Consider the following 23424-nt stretch of genomic DNA (forward strand, 5'->3'; position numbering starts at 1 on the left):
AAATTTTTATTTGTAAATTTGAAATTGAAATTTTGAAGTTGCTGTAGCAATTTTTTTATGTGAAATTTTGTTACAATAATTCTACATGTCACAGTTAATTATTAAATAGCCAGTCGAGATGAAATTTGGTAGGTATCACGATCTGAAATATGAAGTTTCAACTTTGTTAATTTACATGATTAAATTCCTTTATATTCGTATCCTTACCGTAATGATGAATATAATGGGAGAATAAAATGGCAGTCTTGCATTATAAAAGATATTTGAAGTTATTTACATTTACGGTGTGATTATATTTGTGCGACGTTTGTACACTTATTTATCTTCAAATTGTTTCATACTTACGTTATCTTTTTGTACGAATCATTATAGAATTCTTTTTCACATTGACATTGTCAAATAAAATTTAAAACTCCCTTTTTACAAGCATTAACAGATTTTTCAGATGGCAAATAATTCAGTTTATGACCGTAAATATGCTTAAATACTTAGCTTTTATTTGTGTTTTCTTTCATAATTTTAATTAACCATATAGTATATTTTTATTCATGTTATCTCAGATGTCATTTTGAAAATGAACAAGAATATTGAATTTGTTATTATTTTATTCTAAATTGTACGTTTTTAAAAATTAAAACATTTATATGTTACATTGCTGAAAAATATATTTAAAATGATGTTAAATAACTATTTAGAAAAGGCTGAGTGAATTTATTAGAAACTATAATTATTTAGAAAGAACATAAAATAGATCATATAAATAATATACATTTTGTCTGTGTATGTTTTCCGTTTTGTAACTTTTACTTGAAATTTTTAACTTTAACATTATAACACTATATATATGTATGTATTTCTACATATAATGAACTATTTTCAAAATTATACAACAAGATTCACTCAATTTGAAATAGGTATATTATCGTTTATAATTCATAACTTTTTTTAACAGTTCGAGTCTTGTATGAAAATGATTTATCAAATTACAATCTTTCGGTATTAATTTATTTATTGACTATTTAGGTCACCATCAACTTCATACCGACGATCCTATGACAATTGGTATGATCGAGAAAAACAAAAACAAGTAGAGGAGCGGAGAGTAATTTATGTTGGACGCTTGGACGAAGGAATCACTAAAGCTGATTTACGTAGAAGATTTGAAACCTTTGGCCCTGTAGTAGATATTAGTATACATTTTCGCGAACACGGGTAACTTTTTTTCATATGTCAAAGTTTTCGTCATATTCATTAAAATGTAACAAATTTACATTACACTTTACATTTCAGCGACAATTATGGTTTTGTAACCTTTGCTTACAAAAATGACGCCTATGAAGCTGTAGAACATGGTAATGACGACCCCGCTTTACCTAGGTACGATTTATGTTTTGGAGGTCGTCGTGCTTTTTGCAAAGTGAAATATGCCGATCTTGGTAAGAAAAAATTACACATTATATAAATATACATATAAAACAACAATTTCTTTCGAGAAATCATAACAATCTCTTCCATTTTAATTAATTAATTTCAAGTATACAACAATACTTGAAAAAAAAATATTTAATATGTATTGTATATACCTCGATTCAATGAAAATTGAAGTTTATGGTTGAAAAATTTACATAGACATTATACTTCATAAAATTAACACATTGACAACTGCACTCGGTGTGCCCAACGCGCTTCTACGCCCGCACATTTTGGAGCGCTGTGATGCTATCTAGTGAAACATTCTCCTCTTTTGTGCAATAGTATTTGACAAATATAGAATATAAAATCAACATATTATTAGTTTCTCGAGTTATCGATATGCAGGTTTAACAAAATATTAAAACGAAATATCTCGTAACCAGGCCTCAAAGCGTGATTTGCTATGTAGATATCTCATGATCCATACGCAATGTGTTAATATAGCTAATGTCAATTTAAAAAAATTGATATAATTATGAATAATATAATATATTTTAATGCAATATTTCTTTAATATAGATGGTATGGCAAGCAGTTCATTTAACAATGGATACATGTTGCAAGGTGGCGAAGATAACACATTTGATCTTTTATTAAAAGAAGCGAAAGCAAAATTACGCAAGAGGAATGTTTGACATAGGTACTATTTGTTAGTTATAAATATAATTTAAAAAATTAGCGCAGAAATGTCGTCATTGATGATATTTAAAGCAAAAACAAGTGGAGAAATCTATACTGATATTTTCCACTAACAGAAATTTAGTAAAAATTATATAATTGTTATAGAATATAAACTGTTACAATATGACATTTGTAATAGAAGTAACAGTTAACAAGTATATCTTTTTGAACTAATATTATAATTGAAAATATCAGTACCATATATATGTGTAAAATATTTCTTTAATCTATTTTGATATTTTCAGTAATAATGAAAGTATTAAATCTTTTCTATATGCTTAATTAAAACTATGTGACTTCTATAAATTTATTTTACTCGTGCTTTTTATAAATAATTTATTAAAACTAATACAAAAATTATTAATTACAAGATCTCCAGTATAGGAGCATTTAAGTTAAACAACAACAATAATTGTAATTTAAGTAATTTTAACCATTAGTTTAAAGTTATTTTTTACATAAAAAAAAAAAACATACATTCATTGTCTTCAAAAATGAATTACGGAAATGTAAGAATATTCTTATTATACCAACTATACAAACTATTTGTATGTTTGCATAGAAAAATGTAGTTACAAAAAATAACCAAGTCTGATAATATTTACTCTACTTTTTAATAGCTATAATTTTTTGGAATGATTAAGATGCGTTCAATGTTATATTTGTAATATGGAATATGTGGATATTTAAATTTGTTTTGCACCTTTTCTTACCTACGATGTAACATTTCCGTATATTTTCGAATTATTAAATGTATTATCACTTTTTACCTTTAAATGTTATAAATTTGCAATAAACTTTTATTGTATGAAAAGTTTTTATTTTCAAGTACAAAGTAATAGAAAATTCGAAAAATAACATTATTTTGTCGCCTATGACATTATTATTTTTGAAAACATTTCTTTCTTTGATAATTTTTCACTGCTACAATATAAAATTTTTAATAATATAATGTAAATCCTGAATACAATTTACACGTTAATTGCAAATGGATATTTAACACGTTTTGAAGGTAAGAAATTAACATACGAATTTTCAAGCAGATATACTTGATTTTAAATGCAAAATGAAAATTTCAAGGAGTAAATATTGTGTTTCATAAATGTAACAATTGTACTAAAAACCAGTTCTTGTTTAAATATGTGACAGCGAATTGAAAATTCATAGAAATAAAATTGAATGTTTATAGTTCCTATTTTGTGAAGAAATATGAAAATATTTATCTTCAGTTTTAAGAAATATAATTTTGTTCATAATAAACTGTCGATCTTTATACATTGCAGTAATTTTTATTTAATGCAGGTATACATTACCTTGGTTAAACATTGACGGTTTTTAAATGGAATCGTAGCGTTAGTTTACGAGATATTGAATAACGAACGTAACATTGAAATGATAAATATTTCCTAAACATTTTTTAATGCGAATAATTTAATACTTTTCTATGTGGATCAGGAGTTGCATTGATAAAGACATTAAAAAATATAATTCCATTTTTAAAAAATTGTAATTGATCTCTACATATCTGTAAAAAAAGCTAATGTTCTCTTCGATACCACCCAATTTTTGTTTGAAACATTTTCTCGTACATTATACAGTGATTGTCAAACAATTTGAAATTATAGAGATGTTTTGCACGAGATGTTTCATTCTATTTAAACTAATAACATCTTATCTACTCAATAATAGTTGTATTAAAAACCAATTCTTGTTTAATTGTTAATAACACGCTATTTCTATTTTATTGTGAAATGTATAAATATTGTAAATAATAGCAATATAATCGTATATAATTGATTTGAATCGATCATAATATTTTTTGCATTTTTCATAAAGATGTGCGAGTACTCGAAAATAAGAATACAAAAATTTTCTTCGGATAGTCATAATTTCAAGATCAATCAAAGCAATTTTTTAGTTTGGGAGCATTTTCATATGTTGTTTGCGTAATCAGATGTAAGAACCTCTATTAATAAAAGGAAACATTACAATATACCAAAATTGTTTCATTTTAAATTAAAATGAAGGAAACATAAATTTATGAATGACGAAGTTCCATTAACTTTTTTGGGAAAAACGTGTGGAAAAATTATGAGAAAAACTGCAGTAGTCAAAAATCAAAAGAAAGCCGTATATTAATTCAAACAGAAGAATATATTTTACATGAAAATTTAACATTTACGACAGTGATAAAGAAGTAGGGATTTGGTTACTTCGTCTGTGGTAGAAGAACAAATATGCCAGAAACAGAAAAGAAATTAAAAGAAGGAGACGAAAGGAAAATGAATGCAAAGACAATTCTACGAGAGAGGGGGGAGAGAGAGAGAATATACAGAATGGTGGGAAGGGAGTGCGAGATAAAAAAAAAGGATAAGAAATATCTGTGAAAAGTGGAAACAAAGAAAGATGACCAGAGAAGAGTATTTGGAAAGAGAGAACTGAAAAATTTTCATCGATTTTATCCAAGTTTCCATAGCATATAACAGTTCTTGTAGTTGTTGTAATTATTACATACTAAAATATAGAGAAAGTTGCCAAAATACAACAAAATAACGAAATATCAATGTGAATTATTATGTGAAAAAATTGAATTGAAACGTTTGGTATTTTAGTTGTTTAATTTTACACAATGACCGAATTGTTTTTCACAAAGTGAGAATTAGATAATCTTCCATTTCTCTTTATTATTTAAACCATCATATGTAAGAAATACAAAATTTTTACATTTTTGTAATCTAGAAATTATACTCTAGCATAGCATGATACATCCTTTTTTTATCAATTGTATTTATTTATTTAAAATACAAAATACACCACTCAAATCTATTCCAGTGTCCAAATATGTTTGTGACAAACTGTATATCGTCAATGACCAATCTCACATGTTAAATCGCTTAAATAAAATAAAAAGTTTGTTCGTGCGTACAATAATGTGCATTGAAAAGTCAAAAGCATCAACACGACGTAATGATAATTATTATTACAAGTAAGACAAAGCTGTTCAATCAAGATTATAAAAGACAACGAGGAGCCATTGTGACCTTACAATTAATAAAGTGTCGAGTCGTTCAAATAAAGTTGTACAATACTCTTGATTTTATGGTTCTGCAAAGTCGATGAGTGATAAACAAATGACTGTCTTATTAAAAGATGCCAAATTATACAACACATACAATGAAATGAAAACGTTTATATCTTGTTCTCTGTTTAAATTTAATTTCATAAGAAATTCTTCAAACGTCGAAGAATAAGGTCAACATTTTAAAAACAAGTAACAATTCTTCGAACTTTGAAATATTTTTTCAACTACAAATTAAAACTTAAGACTGTCCATTAATTTGCCTTGAACTTAAAACAATTCTAAACAATTGTTTAATCGGTAACTCTTTCCTCTCTTGTAATATTTGAAAACGACAACAAATTTATGCTTCGAACGTACACGCGTACACGTACGTGTTTGTGCATATTCTATTCTTGATCCTAGAGCAAAGTATTTTATATATAACTTTTCATACTTGATTATATACTGCTAATAAATTGAAACTAAAATATAACAATTCTTTTAAATACGTAAGCTTTTCCCTAAGATTAATTTATTTTCTCAAAAATATAGTAACGACCGTATCCCAATACAACGTATTGCCTCAAATCTATATACAACATTTAAACCTTTGATGGGAGTTTAAAAAAAAAAAAAAGGGTATTTATAGAGCACTAGCATGTTTGGCTGTTTGATTTTTATTTATAAAGTTACGTAAAATAGTTGATGTATACGCAGAAACTGCATTTGGATGTGAGGGCCACTTTGAACAATTTGTAATACGCGGAAAGAACTATTCGAAAGAATCTGGTTTGATGAACAATAGAATTTTTAGTTAGTTTATAGCGAAAAGAGGGACTAAAGCGTCCATTGTGATATAAAATCTCGTAAAATTACATAAACAGTAACCGTGCGTGGTGACAGTCATATGTTTGTTAACTAGAAATCCTACAGAGTCACAAAATCAACAGTATTAGATATATATAACTTTGCTTAACAGACAACAAATAGTTGATATCTCCCAACTCTTATAAAACATCCTCCGATGTTGAATCTTTTTCATCATGTAATATGTACGTATTATATATATATATATATATATATATATATATATATCTGATCTGTAGCTGAATACTCAATTATCATTTTGGCACTAGTCTTTCGGGACACTCGGAAATAAGTACAAGCGACATTACACGCTGCGCTCGCTCGACTGTTTCACATTTAAATGGTGCATTTCGAAACACTGTATTGTAAAATTATAATCCATTGCGTCAATGGATTATAAAAATAATCTTTTCAATTGTAAAAGAATGAATAAAGTTTCAGTGTTTTCAATTTGTTGCGAGAAATTTGAATTTTTTAATGTGTAATGTCCAATATAAATTTTTGTGCCTATCGTAATGAAACGTTAAGCGTGGTGAAAAGATTAATTATAATTGCCCAAAATGTTTATACCAGAGATCAAAAGATCTACATAGTCGGTTAGATATTTTTCAGTCGCTAACTACTTAGCAAAATCTGCGTCATGGTTTCGCCATGGTGATCACCATCGTAACCACTACGCTTATGGGCGGCATTTCTGAATTTTGAATACACGCGTCTTTCATCGTAACGCGACTTACGTCTTTCTGTACACCGTAATATGCTTCCTCTGTTCTTTTTATTTAAAATAAAACATTTCTTTGCCCCTGCATTTTTTCTGCGGCATGATGAGTTTTCATTTGCCATCGACCGGTGAAATCTTTCGGTCTCTAGCACGATTAAAACAATTTATTCTATACTGTCAACAATAGCAGTATCGTCAAGAGTATGCAGCCAGTTAAAAATCATCATGTTTCTCTCATATTTCGATAATTGATTTCCGCGTTCTCTCTCAACATCTTTGATGGTTAAAGCATGATTTCGCTCCTTTTGTCCCAATAGTGCGGGTCCTCCGGCAGTGGCTGTTGCTCCGGGGACCAGCAATGTAGTTCCAGAAGCACTTTGCGCTGCACTCGCTACCATCTCCAATTGATCTAAATTGAATTCGCTTTGTGAAAGTCGTTCCAAAGCGCGATATGTCGTTAATAATCTACAAATTGTGAAAATTAAACGTTAATATTCAACCAACTGTAATTGTCTATGTATTGTATCATGCTTTCTAATTGTTACAATTGCTAAACGAAAAACGTAAAAATGGACACTTTTATTTTTTATGTTTTAATGCTGGCGTATTGATAAAAAAAAAGATGAAAAAAGATCGAGAATATTAGAATATTTGATGTCATTCTCACTTTAAATAATAATAAGATTATATTTCTTTGTGTAAAATGTATAAAAAATATACGGCAATGATTGAGATTCGTAAGAGCTATTAAAAAATTAATCTTAACCTTCAACCCTAACGTTAAAAAGAAATTGTGTTGCAATTTATCCATCTATCTTGGAAAATGATGTTACAATGTTACAGTTGTTTTACTAATTATATTTAAAAGGATATGTGTGGAAAACCACAAGGGAATTACACAGCTCTCAGCCTGTGAGATTTATGCAGCAATACTAAGTGATTAAAGAATTAAAAAAAGAATATAGATGAGAAGGGATTACTGAACGAGATCTTCAGGCCGATCTTACGAAAAATAGGTGGACGTTGGATAATGTGTATATTTCAGGCAAATTGTTTTGCATTCTTCGTTGACTTGAAGGCCACTTTCGACGAAATGGACAAAGAAGTTGTAGAAACATAAGAGAAAGTACAGAACGTGGTAAGACTGCAAGAAGAGTTTACTGAGGAGTTTTAGACAAATTTTCCATCTGAATCCATTCTTCATCTCCATATCGAATTTGAAAAATACAAGTAAGGAGAACACAAGGTGGAGAAAAAAAGAATAGGTAAGAAGAAATTTGGATTATGGTTGTCTTTAGATTGCGCTCGTATCAGAGGGAAAAAAGGAAATGGGAGAAATGGGAAAGAGTTTAAAAAAAAATATCTAAATAGAAAAGGGACGACGCTGAATACAGAAAAATCGGAAACGCTGATTTTTGGAGGAGACAAGGGCACGAGTAAAAAGTCTAACTAAAGATAGAAGCAAGAATGGAGAAATGAAACAGTTGAAGAGTTTGTGTATTTAAGGATGAGATTCCAAAGAAATGAAAGTTGAAAGGCGTATGTATAAGGAAAAGGGTCAGAAAAGCAAACATATCGATAAAAGAGGCATGGAGAATAAAAGAAAGAATGTTTAGAGACAACTCGAAAAAAGAATGATCCTGTATACATTATGTTGCATGAGGTAGAGTAGTTTGGGTAGACAGGGTTTTCAATCCATAAGTTATCGTTCTAATGCAAGTTCTACTATATTCAATTAGTAAATAAAATCGGTCTTATCATTCGATAAACGTAATGTAACATAACAACGATTGATCAAACTGTTATTCACGTTTAGAGAATAATTAAATATTAAAATGTCAAAATGTTGCAGTCAGATAACAGTGAAAAGGCATGGAAACGTTCTCGCAACGATTCGTACAAGAAATTATCTCTCAGTAGCTAGAATATATAATAGTAATGAATCACAAAAGTGTACTATGCTTAAAAGGAGTTCTAAATTGTCGTAATATTCAACGATTGAATCGATACTTTGGTAATCGTAAGAACGTAACTCCTTGCTGATAAAGAAAGATAAACTATATGTATGTAATATAATTTTGCAAGAGAATGGTTAAATTGCAATATATTCAGGGGGAGCGGAAAGTAATCCATTATTTTTATGCTTAAACTTTGGGCCGGCAGCCTACGCTGGTACGTTGTAATGTAAGGACCACTTTTTGGTATTTGTTCTAATTAAGGGTTCATTAACTTTGTTTTTCTGGACATAACTGGAAAGCCCGTTGTTGACGAAGAGCATATCAGGCATTGCGTGCTGCTTTTTTTTCGATGCGGGAATGAATGCTACTAAAGCAACGAAGAGAATCATTGATATTTACGGCAGTGTCTTAACCGTAAACAGATTTCAACGGTGGTTTAGAAAAATCTGGCGACAGGAACTCCAAGATCCGGAAGATCGTCGAATTTTGATGACGACATTTTGGTCTCGCTGGTCGAAAGTGATCCAAGGTTAACGATTGACGATTGAAATATCAGAAAAGCTCTGTTCTCCTCGGTCAACAGTGCAAGAATATTTAAAACTCATTGGCAAAACAAACAGAATGGGAATTTTGACACCACATGAATTGTCAGCCGGATATAATAAGGAGCAGAGGATAACGATTTGCAATTCTTTGCTGACAAGGTACAGAAATGACCCGTTTTTACACCGTGTTGTAATGGGGGGCGAAAAATGGATCGTCTACGATAACAGAAAGCGAAAACGGCAATGGCTTTCTCCCAGCCAAGCTCCTATTCCATCTGTCAAGCCAGGACTGACATTAAAATGGTTTTACTGTGCGTTTGGTGGAACATCTCTGGTGTTATTTATTATGAGCTATTAAAACCAGGTGAAACTATCACAGCTAATGTTTATTTCCAACAATTGGAAAGATTGAAGGGAAAACTTAAGGAAAAACGACCAGCTATAGTCAATCGAAAGCAAATAATCCTTCACGATAACGCAAAACTCCATAGCAGCATCGATCACCCGTGAAAAAATTCGTAAGTTAAACTGGGAAGTTCTCAGTCATTCCCCTTATTCTCCTGATTTAGCACCTATCGATTACTACTTTTTTAGATCTCTGGAACATAACATTCGTGACAAAAAATTTCAAAATTGAACCAAAGTGCAACACCACATCAAAGATTATTTTAATTCAAAACCCGTAAATTTTTTTAAAAGTAGATTTGAAAAATGGGTTAATAGATGGGAAACAGTCCTGAGAGAAGAAGGAAATTATATTTTGAATTAATATTTAAAAATTTATATGAAATAATAAAAGAAATTTTGTTAAGATCAAATATAATGGATTACTTTAATGTGATTTCGTTGGTGCATCTTAATCTTGCATCTAATAGATAGGCTTTCATTTTTTTTAATAAATAAATCTCCACAGAAAATTGTTGAGATTTACAGTTTTACGTTTACTTTTTCTTACTCTTATTTTATACTTGTGAAGAAGAAACATATGAAATTGACTAGAAATGAATAAATTTTCAAACTAACCTTCGTCGTATGTAATTTTGGCGAACTTTCTTGTTCACAGACCTAACAAAGTCAGCTCCTGTAAAAGGTATAGGTGGATGTGGCGTAGTTGGCGGTTGTTGAGTAGACTGAGAAGCAGACGTTTGTTGTTGGTATTGTTCCTGCATAGCTCCGCCATGAGGACTAGGAAGCTGCGACGTGTTCGCAACTGGTTCGCCGACAGCAACCCACGTACTGCAGGATCTTGAAGCATGATCAAGACGCGCATGTTCCAAAAGTAAAGTATTCCTTTGGGCAGTGTTGAGGGCCAAAGTAGACACAGCTGATCGTAACCCGCTCGGACCCAATATATCTGGGCTTGGCAGTTGAGATACGTCGCTAGTGCTAAAACTTTTGCGAAGACCAAGTGCCGAAGAAAGTACCCCGCAACTACGAATTAATTCGTTTTCCTCCTCAAACCAAAGAATTTCTGGTATATCTGCTGGCCTAAAGAAATGAAAAAAAATATCAGTTGCTTAAATATACATTCTGGATTAAGCTTTTTTTCAAATTGCTACGTTTTATCTCGATTAATCGGATAGTAATAGTAATAATAATAATAATAATAATAATAATAATAATAATAATAATAATAATAATAATAATAATAATATGCAATTTCTTTTCTTTCGAGATCCAAGTGTTTTAAGCTATTTTCACAAGAGTAGATATATAGTCATCCGCGAAAATCTTCATACATGTATTCATATTTGAAAAGATTTTTATTTTTATTAAAACAAAAGTTTACATGTTTAGTATCAAAAAGACTCATTGCGTTTTATTTCAAACGGTTTGTACAATATATAATGTAATATATATAAATATACATACACGACATTATACAGGATGGTTATATTTAGTTTTACGAAAAAACTTTATACTTTAACTACAAAACAAAGTTACGCTATTTCAATGGACGCGAGGCGACACGAGATTCGCCTGTCAGGAACATAGTGCTTGCATCTCACTTTGAGCTGTAGCAACTTCCGTCGCATCACAAGGGCTGAGTTTCCAATGAAAACGAGACATCCTCGTTACGAGCCGTTCTCATCTTTCTGTCATATTCCACACACTGTCTTGCGTTAAGTGAGCCTCTTTCCATAATTACAGTGTCTGCGGTTCATGTCGTCTTGCAGTATCCTCACAGCGTATTGTCGTCAGTTATGCAGTCTGCAACACCAGGCACTGTCATTGAGTTTTGGCATTTGTCTTAACTCCTCGAAAGGACTTCTCCGTCCACAGATCGCGCAGGTGTTTTGTGACTTTGCGCAATTGAAACACGCTGCTCGTGAAACGCACTTTGCGAATCTTTCCGCATCTTTGTCCTTGATGGTTCGGAAGTGGCCATCGGCGAATACTGATCGCGTCAATATCGGTCCCTTTATTAGAGTTGCCGAGGGTATCGACTCTATCCCTCTCACGAGTATTTATAATTTATTTACGTTGCGGTATCGATTCGCGTTCCAATTATCCACTCGATCGCTTGATCTTCAATCAGTTTCCAACGATCATGTCTTCCAGATATTCGAAAATCTTTAATCTTGCCCGTAGCTTTGTCAGCGTTTCGAAACAGAAATCGCTCATGCTTTGACTTGGTTTGGCGTTCCCGAAGAGGCTTAGCCAAAGTTCCAGAATAGGAGTAGCTTCTTGAATTGACGGATAAACTCCACGTGAGCTCGCATCGCTGTTCGTTTTCATTAGCGAGCACGTTCCCACATATTGTCGCATAATGTTACGCAGAATATCATTTGTCCGTGTCTAATGTCGACCCATGTACATCCAGCACCTGTCCGTTCAATATCCACGTTGTCGTACTTTCTCGTTTCAGCTGTTTCATAGTTTCGTGAAGACTCCCTGATGCCGAACTACCCCTAGAGCGTAATCGACTCTTACAATGATCGTTCGAATGCCTTTTAACATATAACATACATTCCGATCTCGCGGTCGGTTTTGCGAATCGTCATGCCGACCGAATGCATTCCGATTTGCACGAATTGTCTCGTGAATCGCCCCGCTGCTCGCTCGAACGACTCGTGTGGCTAAATATGTGCTGTTTCGCAAAAGTCTCGAGCCCAAAAATTATACACCGCACTAACAAACATACAAATACAAAATATCGAGTAAAAAAGTCAAAAGTTACGTAAGTAGATGCTAACACGCTAGACACTGCGCACGGCGTAATTTTACTTCTAACTTGATACGAAATAAATATTTGATAAAATAAAAGAGCGTTCTCTCTTAGGAATAGATTCTTTTAGCTCTAAGACGCTTTATTTCGGTTGTTCGGTGTCTTCTTCACAAAAGCTCCGAAATTAGTATCGAAGTAATCCTCGAATCTTGCAACCGTTTGCCAGGGCATTAAAAATACATGTTAAAATTCTGGTCCAAATCCTTCTCGAGTGGCCTAGTTGTGACATCTTACCACGTGTGGTGTAAATTATTTTTTTGCAGATCGAGTGACGAGTGAAATTTCACATGTGCTATTTTTTTTAATAATATTTCTCTTGTTCTTACGTATTATACTATTAGACTTTGGGATCTGTTCAATCTACAGGCTTTTCTCTGCTCCCGTTATTGAATTATTATGGTCTCAAAGATTTAGTATTTTCTCAAGTGCCAGAGTATAACGACGTTGAGTTCTAATGTACTACAGGCTCAACCTCTAAGTTCATGTTGTGTTATACTATACACCCTATCTATCATACTATATTTATATTACCAATTTGACACTAATACAGTGGTGTTAAAAGGTGTAGAATATAATTACGTAAGAAACTTGTCAAATTATTTTACATACAAAATTTATAAAGAATAATGAAACGAATTAAACATAGTTACATATTATATATATATTTTGCCTAACGAAAGAATAAACTTGGAAAGTCACGCAATAATTGTCTGAAAGTCGTGAAAAACATCTAACATTTCTGTTTTTATTCTAAAATCATATAATCTAATGTAATAATTAAAAAATTTGTAATTTTCACAACCGGATATTGCAGTACAATCATTTAAAGGTCCTTTTGGAAAAGATATTTCAATGTTTCGTAAACGCTGCAGAAATTAAATGATATCACGTATATCGACGTGTACCGTGCAACAACTTGTTTATTAAAATTAATTTACAGAAGGTAAAGGTATATAAATAATTTTGGATTTTCTCTGATAGTCAAATCTGGTAAGACTCAAAATCTCAAATTACATATGTGACAAACTATTCGAGACAATTTAAGATATTACAACTTAAAATCTGGAAATTAATAATTGTCGTGAGTAAATCATTTGGTATTTTTATAATAGTGTAGTTGGTGAAATACAACAGTTAAGCAATAAGCAAATAAAATAAATTTTCAGAATGCAAATATAATGTTTTAAACAAAAATTTTTTGTATAAAAAAAAATATAAACTTGTTGAAATATTCTCTGTTAAAAATTACGTTAAAATTTTTAGATGGGTATTTTCATTATTTAGTCCACATTTTTGTAATGTTAAAATGTTAGTAACGTTTATTATTCATTGCTTCTCGAAAATCAAGTTTCAAATGAAAAAATTTTATCTTTTCTTTTTCGCGTGTAGAATTATCCCTTAATTGGTTGTTCACGATTTGCGGGATACTGTGTATTATTTATATAATTAACTATCATGATTAACTATCATGAAACTTATAAAGTATGTAACATGTTAATCGAATTACTGTACCAGCTACCAGACCACACACTATTGAAAATTCCAAAAATAACTAGGCAAGAATCAGAACCAGTGCCCCGAAAGGCTATAGAAAATTGATAAAAGGATTAAGTGCGAAGAACGCTATTATTATACCTCTTAAGGAGGAAACAATAAAAGATATAGAATAGTGAATAGTTACAAAAGAATTTCATGCCAAACGTATAATTTATAATTTAGAGAAAAAATATTAAATTTAATGAAAAGCAAAATTTCTATTCTTCTTTCATACTTTTGTCTTAAATTTTCCAATGAAGAAAATTTGTATTTTCTTTAGTATTGCATTCTCGATCAATTCAATTGACTTTTAGCCTGAAAACCGAACGTAAAAACGTATTAAAAATAACTACATCGTTTCTACAATGTGTTTACAAGTTACAAATTAAGATTAATTACAAAATAACGAGTTATTTTCGATAACTCATTTTGTACGTGACAATGATGGACTATTATTACTGATTGGACTATTATTACTAAAACTACTAAATCTAAAAAGAATTGAAGTAATACAATCCAAACTGCTGAGAATAATACATTACAATATGTTAATACACAATAGTAAATACTTTAGATAGCAGGTGCTTTCAAATAAAGTCCTAAACGTGCCAACAAAAGTAGTTTCAAAAGTATCAAAGATACTGGAAGAGAATAATCAACAAAATTTGATGATACATATTATGATACACTATAAAAAAAATTGTATAAATGAAATTATATTCACTCAGACAACCATTTAGAGTTCGACAAGAATACGCATTAATGCATAAGAAGAAAGAATGAGCGTAATGATCAAGTAAAATAAACTAATAGTTATAAAATTTAAGTATTCTTACAGATTACACTGGTGGACATTTTACAAAATTACTGGTACAAAGATTTTCATTATATTTGTTGTAAACAATACTACATACAAATCAAAGTTATGTAATCTTGACGTTTCCATAAATTAAACGAATATTTCAACAAATTTTTAATCTAAACAAAAATAATATTATATAATATTATAATCAGTAAAACTAATATATAATTCAAGAGAATTTTAAAAAACGATTGATTCAGATCAGGTTTACATAACTATGCAAATTTATTTGGAATAATGGACACGCACTATTCGTTGTAATTAATGTACACTAATTACAAAAAGTATTTGCACATCATTATATTTATTATAGCAATTTTGTTAATGGCATTTATCAAAATTTATCAATTGGGACTACGTACAATTACGTAAGATAGAAAAGATACTATAAAAATGACAAACGACAAAAAGAAAACTTCGTTGCAAATCGCAACGCCAAAATTTTCAATTCGCCATTAGTGAGTTTGTAGTGAACAATTGAAAAAGCTAGCAGATTAATGTTAAAATTAGCAGAAATTGTGCAAAATGCCACATTTTCTTAGGTTCTAATTCAAGGTTTGGATTAGGTTCTTAATTAACCGGATGAATATTTATTCCAAAAGGACACGATTTACATCCGGAAAGCTCAATTTCGAGGTATATGGCATAACGATTAATAAAAGTAAGTGTTAGCAAGAATGTTCGTATCTTTCGTTCGAGTCATTTTTCCAAAGGGACCCCAAGTCGATACTTTCGGTAGGCTCGTATAATGGTCCGTATAATGAAATAAGACAAACCTGTTAGTTTGAACCTGACGAGAGTCAGGTTTCGGCGACGGGCCACGACCAGCAAGGTGTATATCGGTATAAGATTTAAAATTAGCGAGTCTGTTAACCCCTCGCAGTTCACTTGCTATAGAAGAGACACTAAACAGAGAGAGATCGGTTGTAACGCTCTCGTGGCTCGGCGATCGTAACATTCGTGATGTCACTTGAAGCGCTGGACACTGGACTGTATCTGTTAAGCTATTACAGCATTGTATAGAAGCGGCCGGTGGTAGCGGTGATGCCGGTTTTGCTTTGCTTTCCGACATTTTCGTATCCTTTTATATTTTTTTCAACTGTTTGAGCTTTTTTCATAAAATATGAAAAACTGTATATTACTGTATTTGTTATTTATCGTCATATTTAATTCAACGTGACAATTCCTCATAATTGATCGCTATTTTTTCTTTTTTCTCTTTTTTTCTTTTTCTTTTTGTTAATCTCGATCAGTTAATCTCGATCCAATTCAATAAAATCCTTTGTCGAAGGAAATCAAAGCTCTTAAAATTTCGTCGACAAGTATACATATGTACATATATCTCCATTGCTCAAGAGATACACTATTTCTACAAAATTTGACATTGAGTCTACAATTTTCAAGAGTTTATTGGTATAATTTTTTTGCGCGAAATTATCGCAATAATATTGTATCGTATACACGATACAAGCGAGTTAATTTCAGATTCTTTCAAATTATTAGATTTGAGTAGCAATCAAATCATTGGAAATTTGATCAAAACTTGCTTGCAGCTCGTGGGCTTAACTCGCAGAAACTCAATAAACGAGTAGACAAGTACCTCTTATTGCAAGTACATCAATCATCACTTGTTTTACACAAGACGATAGACACCCGCTTTTGCACGTATTTGTTTTTATTATTTTACATTTCTATTTCTGAATAATGCTGAATAATTTTCTCGTAATTCAAATTCATTAGTGCACGGGGATAATCAATTAGTCGGATCATTTATTACCTTCGATAAATTTAATAAAGATAATTTATTACCTTTCAATTGTCAATCAACTCATTAGAATATTGTGATATTCCCATGATTTATGCCATATTGTTTTATCGTGAATCAAAAATTCTGAAAAAGAAAATATACACATTACTGCTACATAATTATATTCTCCTTAACATATAATTATTGTTGATATAATTATTAATGAAGAGCGTAACTGAGTCAATAACGGTGAAAAATTTTCGATACTTCGAAAACTGTTATAATTTTCTAAAAAAAAAAAAAAAAAAATTATGCAACGACCCAGTTGGTTTTATTTTAAAGTTTTCACAGTCTCGAGTTCGATTTTGTCGGAAATGGTTTTGCATCATGTAACGAATGAGAGAGCGAGGATACTTTTTTCTTGAAAATTATAAAAAGTCATTTGAATTGAAATTTCATAAGTCAAAATTTGAATTAAATAATGATATTTTAGGACGTTCTGAATTTTTGTCATTCAATCCTAATATTCAAAGTTCAACAAAATTCTGAAAAAAAAAAAAAAAAATCGTATAGCAAATTCTAAAGGTTCGTTGGAAAAGAAAATTCATCAAAATGATGGTGGATCTGGTTATGAAAAAAGTTTGTTAATGTTTGAATTTTTCGAGAAAAAAGTAGCCTCAATTTCCCACTAGCTATATCATGAAAAATGATATTCGGAAGAAACAAACTCATAACTGTCAAATAGAGAATAACGCTTTAAGATAATTCCAAGTGGATCGTTACATAATTTGTTTTTACAAAGTTATATCAGTTTAAATTATCGACAATTTTCCATCATCATTGCCATTTCAATTATGCTCTTTACTGTACATTATACTTTATATATATAATACTATGTAGTGATAGTAGTAACCATGTAGTACATATTGTATTGTATTGAATTATATTGTGGGATTGGGAATTCTGGGAAAGGGCCCAGAACTTTCTCCAGTGCCCAACAACCTTTGCCTGAGTGTCATCTGTGTAGCAGAAGAACATGGAGAAAATTAGACCTGGGACCTGGGACCTGGGAATGTTTAGTTAGAATGTAGACCCCTTCCAGGTCTAGCACTACCTAGAAATATTAAGGGTATGGTTGTTTTTGTGTGCATGCATGTTCGAGCCTTTAGTAAGTGAGAATCGGTGAGTGAGTAGCGAGTATATAAAGAGAACATAGCGAGTTCAGCGTGTAAACGTGGCGAGAATATAGTGTTAATCTTAATCTTCCAAATCACCGTAAATAAATTCTTATTTTCATCTTTAATTAAACAATCTTTTATGCCAAAATTCCTACAACATTGTATGTATATCTAATTACCATTTAGAAAAGAACTTGTTCATTAAAATTATCACAAAGAATGATTACAAGTTAATAAGATTGATACATATTACGTAATTATATTGACAATAATAATCATAACATTGAATCAACATTGAATATGATATTTGAAAGAAGAAATTTTTGACTAATTTCCAAATAACGTAGATACAACTTTTGACATTGTATAATAATTCTTTCGAAATCGAGGACTAATTAAAATAATTACTGGTTAAAATAATCATCATATTATTTATACGACTATATTTCAAGTTCATGTTATACGTTACAGTAATAGATTCAAAAGTTTTATTAACTCGAAAGGGTGTGACGCGTGCTTCTTTTTAATACTTCTTTGCAAACTTTTTACAAAAATGCAATAAATGAAATTAACATAAGCTTTGTTGTTACATATTTATTTGTTTTTTGACGAATGACCGCAAATGATTTTTTGCTGAGAAATAATTGGAATTGGCTGACACGGTACACGTAAATTTCTGCGAAAAAAAAGTATATTGATATGGTTCGAGCCGCTCTATTTATCAGAAACAAAAAAGTCCTATTGATTTCTAATTAATGTAAATGTGACCACGGCGGGTAAAAAGAACGGACTTTTGAAAAAAAAGAAAAACATTGAAAATTGAAAATTGAAAAAAGTGGCGGCATCTTGAGTATAAAATTCCAATTTTTCCGAATTTTCTTCTGTCCTTGAAATGTAAAAATTAAAGATATATCTTGGCATGATTGTGGTATCGGAAAACATGGTTTCAAGAAAAATGCGTTTGAAATTATACGTTTTGTACAAGGATGATCTTCCTATCCACGTTTCTAAAGTGTCGTACTTTTGAAAAATGAAAAATTGGTTTCGCCCGTTACGCCAATTAAATATCCATTTAATTATCATACAAAAATGTAGATAAATTATTTTATTGTATCATTATTACTTTTTTTTGCGAGAGCATAAAATAGAATACTAATATACTGCAGTATATTTAACATAAATATAATAAAACAAAGTAATTGATATTTGATAAATAATAGTTTTACTCGGTAGTAATTTTTTAAATCACAGTTTTCTCTCTTTTCTGTTTTCAATGTAATTTCATCCAAATTTTCTAATCTATCCCTATCGAGTCCAAGTTTTTAAAAATAGCTTAAAAAACCAAAGTTTTTAGTAATACAAGATTGACTGACTGATTGATTGATTGATTGACATAGTGAACCTTAAAATTACTTTCCTACAGACTATAGGAAATAGGAAGTGTGTATATGATCTGTCACGTTCTTGTAATTTTCAGTTTTCGATTAACAGATGACAAATTGTACGATAACGATTTGTCATTACTTTTATAATGCAAACTTCACACTTGTATTTATCCTTCGATAATATAAAAGTGTCCGTTTAAAGGAGTTTTGTAGTTACCTTGCTTGTCTAAATATTGTTTTGACTATTGTCAACATTTTCACTATTTGGTATTTTTAAATACCTTCTCGCTCTTCACCGTTTGTTCTTCCAATCGAATTCTTTAAAACAGAGATCAACACTGAGAATCACACGAACATGGATGAACATTCACAAGATGAAAATTCACAATTGTAGAAACAGGTTCGAAAGTAGAGAGGATCGAACGATGATTGCTTCTCCTGGGCTATGGTCGGTGGTCAAGTCCCCGTCGCTCACTGCACAGGCGTCGATCGATACAAACAAGAAAAGCCACCCTTGCAACTTGCGAATCCTACGCCAGGGATACAGGACACACAACATTTTATGCTGTGTTCTTAACACCAGTATATACCTTTTCGTACAAACCGGATTTTGGATTTTCGATTTTGAAAAGACTGATTCCTCGGTAACTGCATTTTCCCACCTTCGCTAAAATTAACATAGCAACTGAACTCGCGTCGAAGCAGGATTGATTTTTGTTAAAAAAGATATGCGTCATCACAATATCATGTAAGTAGAATAGTAATTTTCTCGGTATTTCACGGAAAAATAAATACAATTAACCAAAACGATGATATTTGTCACAAAAATGTGACAATCGTAACTCTAGCAATTATCGTTTGAAATTTTTGAACACATTAGATAGAAAAACGTAAACTCGGTTTTCTTTTACAGTTGTTGTAAATGCAATTGACTTTTTGTACCCCTACAATCTCGCATATCTCATCCGTGTACATTTTTTTCTATTTTTTTACTAAATTGTTCTTCTTTTTAGACGGTAGATAGAGACGAGTGTGTGTCCAGTTTGTTGCTGCTTATGTTACCATTGTTATACAAATATGTTAACGATTGTGACTATAATACAATTACGTGGTGTTACGACTAACCGTTATGCAACAGTTATACCACTTTTTTTTAAATAAAAATATGATAATTTTGATAGTCATTTCATCAACAAAATTGAATTTTTTTTGCTTGCAATTTGAGAATTGAGCAACGACGTTGAGTTTGCCATACGACAATGACACATACGACATACATATATGAATACACCACGATTTCGTGTCATATTTTGTCATACCGATTCAAGTAGGTTTTACATCGCAGCGCTACTAGCGATAGAAATTAACATTAAAAAATATAGAGAGTGTTGCCACATTTGCATCGAGAATTGTTTATTGAACTGAACCTGGTGATACTTCGTCCGACGACTTCAAACAGATGGAAATTGGGACGAAAAATTTATTACACATTTGATTATTTATATTTACTTAAAATTTAATTTATTTATATTTATTTAAAATTATACTAGTAAAAATTGATTAAAATATGATTTTTTTATAAATAATTTGATAGACGTTTTTTTATTTACAAATGTATAAATTCACAGTCTGAATGAATTACCTTTATCCCGCAAAATCGATTTTATAAAAGATTTGACTTATCAAAAAGATGTTTCTATGTATTCTTATGAATATTGTTCGGAATAAAGGGTAATATCGCGTGCTGTAAATTATTTTTTGCAAACCGTCCGTTTCGAAGTTTTTTGAGGCCAAATTTATCTTTTTAAACGATATCGTACATATATTTTTTGTTTCATAGTAAAATTATTATTATTTGTCAAGACCAATTCACTGAGTTGTATTTGTAACGACCGAAATTTATTTATTGTTAATAAAAATGATACGAATGACTTAATGATATATGTATTAAGATTTCACGAATTCGAAATATTGCTCAATTCTATTTTCTATTTTCTAATTATCTCTTTTTAATTGCCAGTGAACTTGTAGATTAATCACTCCACCAATTTCGACGATTCCTAAATACCATTTAGAAATCAATTATAGAAATCGACAATCTCAATAACTCTTTCCTTCAACAAAGTCCGACATCCCCCATTAGAGAAAAAAACTATTCAAAATGTCAACCACCACAACATATTCAAAAATCATCGAAATAGGTAAAGAAATGATCAGTCTATAAATTCAACCGATTGCCTTCTATTAGATCTTATACAATATTAAGAACATTATACACAAAACAAGTATGTCTAATTTCATAAATAAAAAATCAATGCTTCTATTTTATTAAAAATATACTTTTATGTTTGATAATAAAAAAGTTCACAATAAAATCGATAAAAAAAATTTTGTTTCAAATCTTTTAAAAGTTGTAATAAATCTTTTAAATGTTGTAATAAAGTTACAATGTTATATTTAAGCAAGTGGAAAATGGAAATTATATAACATCGTAAATTTATAATTTAATTTTTTTAGTGCATCAGAGGAAAAGACAAGTTATACATATATAATTGTAATAATATAAGTAATTAAAAATTAAATTAGGAAATCCAAATAATTAGACTCAAATACATTTCTCAAATACATATCATATAATTCGTTTAAAAATATTATATGCAAAAAAGTATACAATATGCTTCTTTTTACAAATATTCACAAAGTCATTTTAAAATGGATAATAATTTTCTCTTCTCTCTTTCTAGTCATATTTCACTAATAATAAGGACAATCTTATGTAAGTATGTATGTAAATATTACGTAAACATGCAATAATATTATTCATGACAAATAAAGTAAAAATAGTATTATCATTAGTAAATATGCAATAATATTATTCATGGCCAGGTAAAATTTATTGTTTAAAATTAGATATTAGAAAATTAGATCAATGCTCCTTCAAACGTTTTATTTTTTCTTCCCGATAGTGCATCGCACGAACATCATAACCCCAACGGACATCACTTTGATGTTTATCTCTCTGAAACTCCCACTGTAATCTTTCTAATTCCAAGATTTTACGTTTTAGTTCTAATTCTGCAGCTTTTCTTATGGCCACTCTATGTAATAAAGCTTCTTCCAACATTTTATTTTGCAATTCTTTTTGATTACATGAATTTTTTTTATGTCGTTGAGATGTTGCTGTACAAAATTGATAAAAATATCTTAAAAATTTGATGTAAATAACTATTTTTAAAAACTAGTCGTATAATCTTATTTAATTTAACAATAACTTCAAAATAAATTTTTTTTTTCAAATTACCACATGAAGTAGTTGGAATATCATTTTGACTTATTTCCTTATTCCAATTGTCAGAATTGTTATCTATGACTTCATAATTTCCATGATTTTCTACTCTGATTATATTACTTTGACTTGTGCAGGAATTCTGTTCGTGTACGGCAAAATCCATATTTTGTTGCACTGAATTAAATTTTTCGTTTAAATATAACTGAACCTTCCAATTATCTAAATTTGAATTCCTATATTCCTCTTTCTTATTTTGATCAGCTATTAGCTCACGTACATGTCAAGGTTATAACCTTTTGTTTCTTGTTATGTGGCATTATGTTATGTTATGGCACTTGTTTAAATTGTTGCCTGACATCTTTTGGACACTTTAGGACCCTATCTTTCCATGTGTCTTTGTTTCAAGTTTCACAATATGTTTCCAAACTATATACGTTTCATTTATTTTAAGCACGACCAAAAGAGCCCACGCAACATTTTTATATCAAGAAGTTATCAAATGGAAAGTTTTATCTTGCTCTAATAAAATTCCGTGAAATTGTACAGTAGTCAACAATTAGTGGTCTTTATTTCGCGTGTGAATCTCAACTTCAGGAATCCGGATCTCGGTTTATTATGTGTCATTTTATTACAAATACTATAGCTATCAGACTTAATTAAGATTTAGACTTAGTTAACTAATTTATACGTAATTTTAGATTTTTTTTCAGCAATAAATGATATCATACGTGACTCGAGTTTGTCTCAACAAATATCACGAAGAAAAATATTTTAAAGTTCTATTTCACTTGACTTTAAAATCTTCACTTGAACATCATCTAAGTCGATCAAAAACATTCCTCTAGTCGATTTTGCGAGATAAAGATATATAAGATAAGGATGTATTCTGTAT

The 23424-nt window shown here is 30.3% G+C and overlaps 3 protein-coding genes across 7 annotated transcripts in view; 1 reads left to right on the top strand and 2 right to left on the bottom strand.

Annotated features, from left to right (window-relative positions):
• LOC122533193 (NK-tumor recognition protein) overlaps positions 1-4936 on the top strand; it is an 11936-nt gene extending 7000 nt beyond the window's left edge. For all 4 annotated transcript variants that reach the window (XM_043662656.1, XM_043662655.1, XM_043662657.1 and 1 more), the window contains 3 exons: positions 1024-1212; positions 1291-1436; positions 1993-4936. In XM_043662656.1, coding sequence (XP_043518591.1) covers positions 1024-1212; positions 1291-1436; positions 1993-2108 — 451 coding nt within the window. In that variant the 3' untranslated portion in view covers positions 2109-4936. The remainder of the gene's footprint in view (positions 1-1023; positions 1213-1290; positions 1437-1992) is intronic.
• On the bottom strand, positions 4819-16307 carry LOC122533196. 2 transcript variants are annotated; one of them, XM_043662661.1, is made up of 3 exons: positions 15710-16301; positions 10330-10794; positions 4819-7268 (listed from the first exon to the last, which is right to left on the bottom strand). In XM_043662661.1, the coding sequence occupies exons 1-3, from the start codon at positions 16003-16005 to the stop codon at positions 6968-6970; spliced, it is 1062 nt and encodes a 353-aa protein (XP_043518596.1). In that variant the 5' UTR covers positions 16006-16301; the 3' UTR covers positions 4819-6967. The 2 variants fall into 2 exon arrangements, with proteins under 2 accessions (XP_043518596.1, XP_043518597.1); XM_043662662.1 differs by having other exon boundaries at positions 6910-7212; positions 15710-16307.
• Positions 16308-22126: 5819 nt separating this feature from the next.
• Positions 22127-23424, bottom strand: LOC122533197. Its single transcript, XM_043662664.1, has 2 exons — positions 22545-23424; positions 22127-22423 (listed from the first exon to the last, which is right to left on the bottom strand). Exons 1-2 carry the CDS (start codon positions 22693-22695, stop codon positions 22170-22172), a joined length of 405 nt encoding a protein of 134 aa, XP_043518599.1. The 5' UTR covers positions 22696-23424; the 3' UTR covers positions 22127-22169.

Source organism: Frieseomelitta varia, unplaced genomic scaffold (genome assembly GCF_011392965.1).
Source record: "Frieseomelitta varia isolate USP_RPSP 00005682 unplaced genomic scaffold, Fvar_1.2 scaffold_504, whole genome shotgun sequence".
Lineage (NCBI taxonomy): Eukaryota > Metazoa > Arthropoda > Insecta > Hymenoptera > Apidae > Frieseomelitta > Frieseomelitta varia.

Excerpts from the sequence above, each read along its gene's own strand:
- LOC122533197 (XM_043662664.1), bottom strand. The coding sequence starts at position 22,695 with ATGGATTTTGCCGTACACGAACAGAATTCCTGCACAAGTCAAAGTAAT. Across the intron at positions 22,424-22,544 it reads TATTCCAACTACTTCATGTG|CAACATCTCAACGACATAAA; the intron begins GTAATTTGAAAA and ends AATTTTGTACAG.
- LOC122533196 (XM_043662661.1), bottom strand. The coding sequence starts at position 16,005 with ATGTCGGAAAGCAAAGCAAAACCGGCATCACCGCTACCACCGGCCGCT. Across the intron at positions 10,795-15,709 it reads CGTCAGGTTCAAACTAACAG|GCCAGCAGATATACCAGAAA; the intron begins GTTTGTCTTATT and ends TCATTTCTTTAG. Across the intron at positions 7,269-10,329 it reads CAAAATTACATACGACGAAG|ATTATTAACGACATATCGCG; the intron begins GTTAGTTTGAAA and ends CACAATTTGTAG.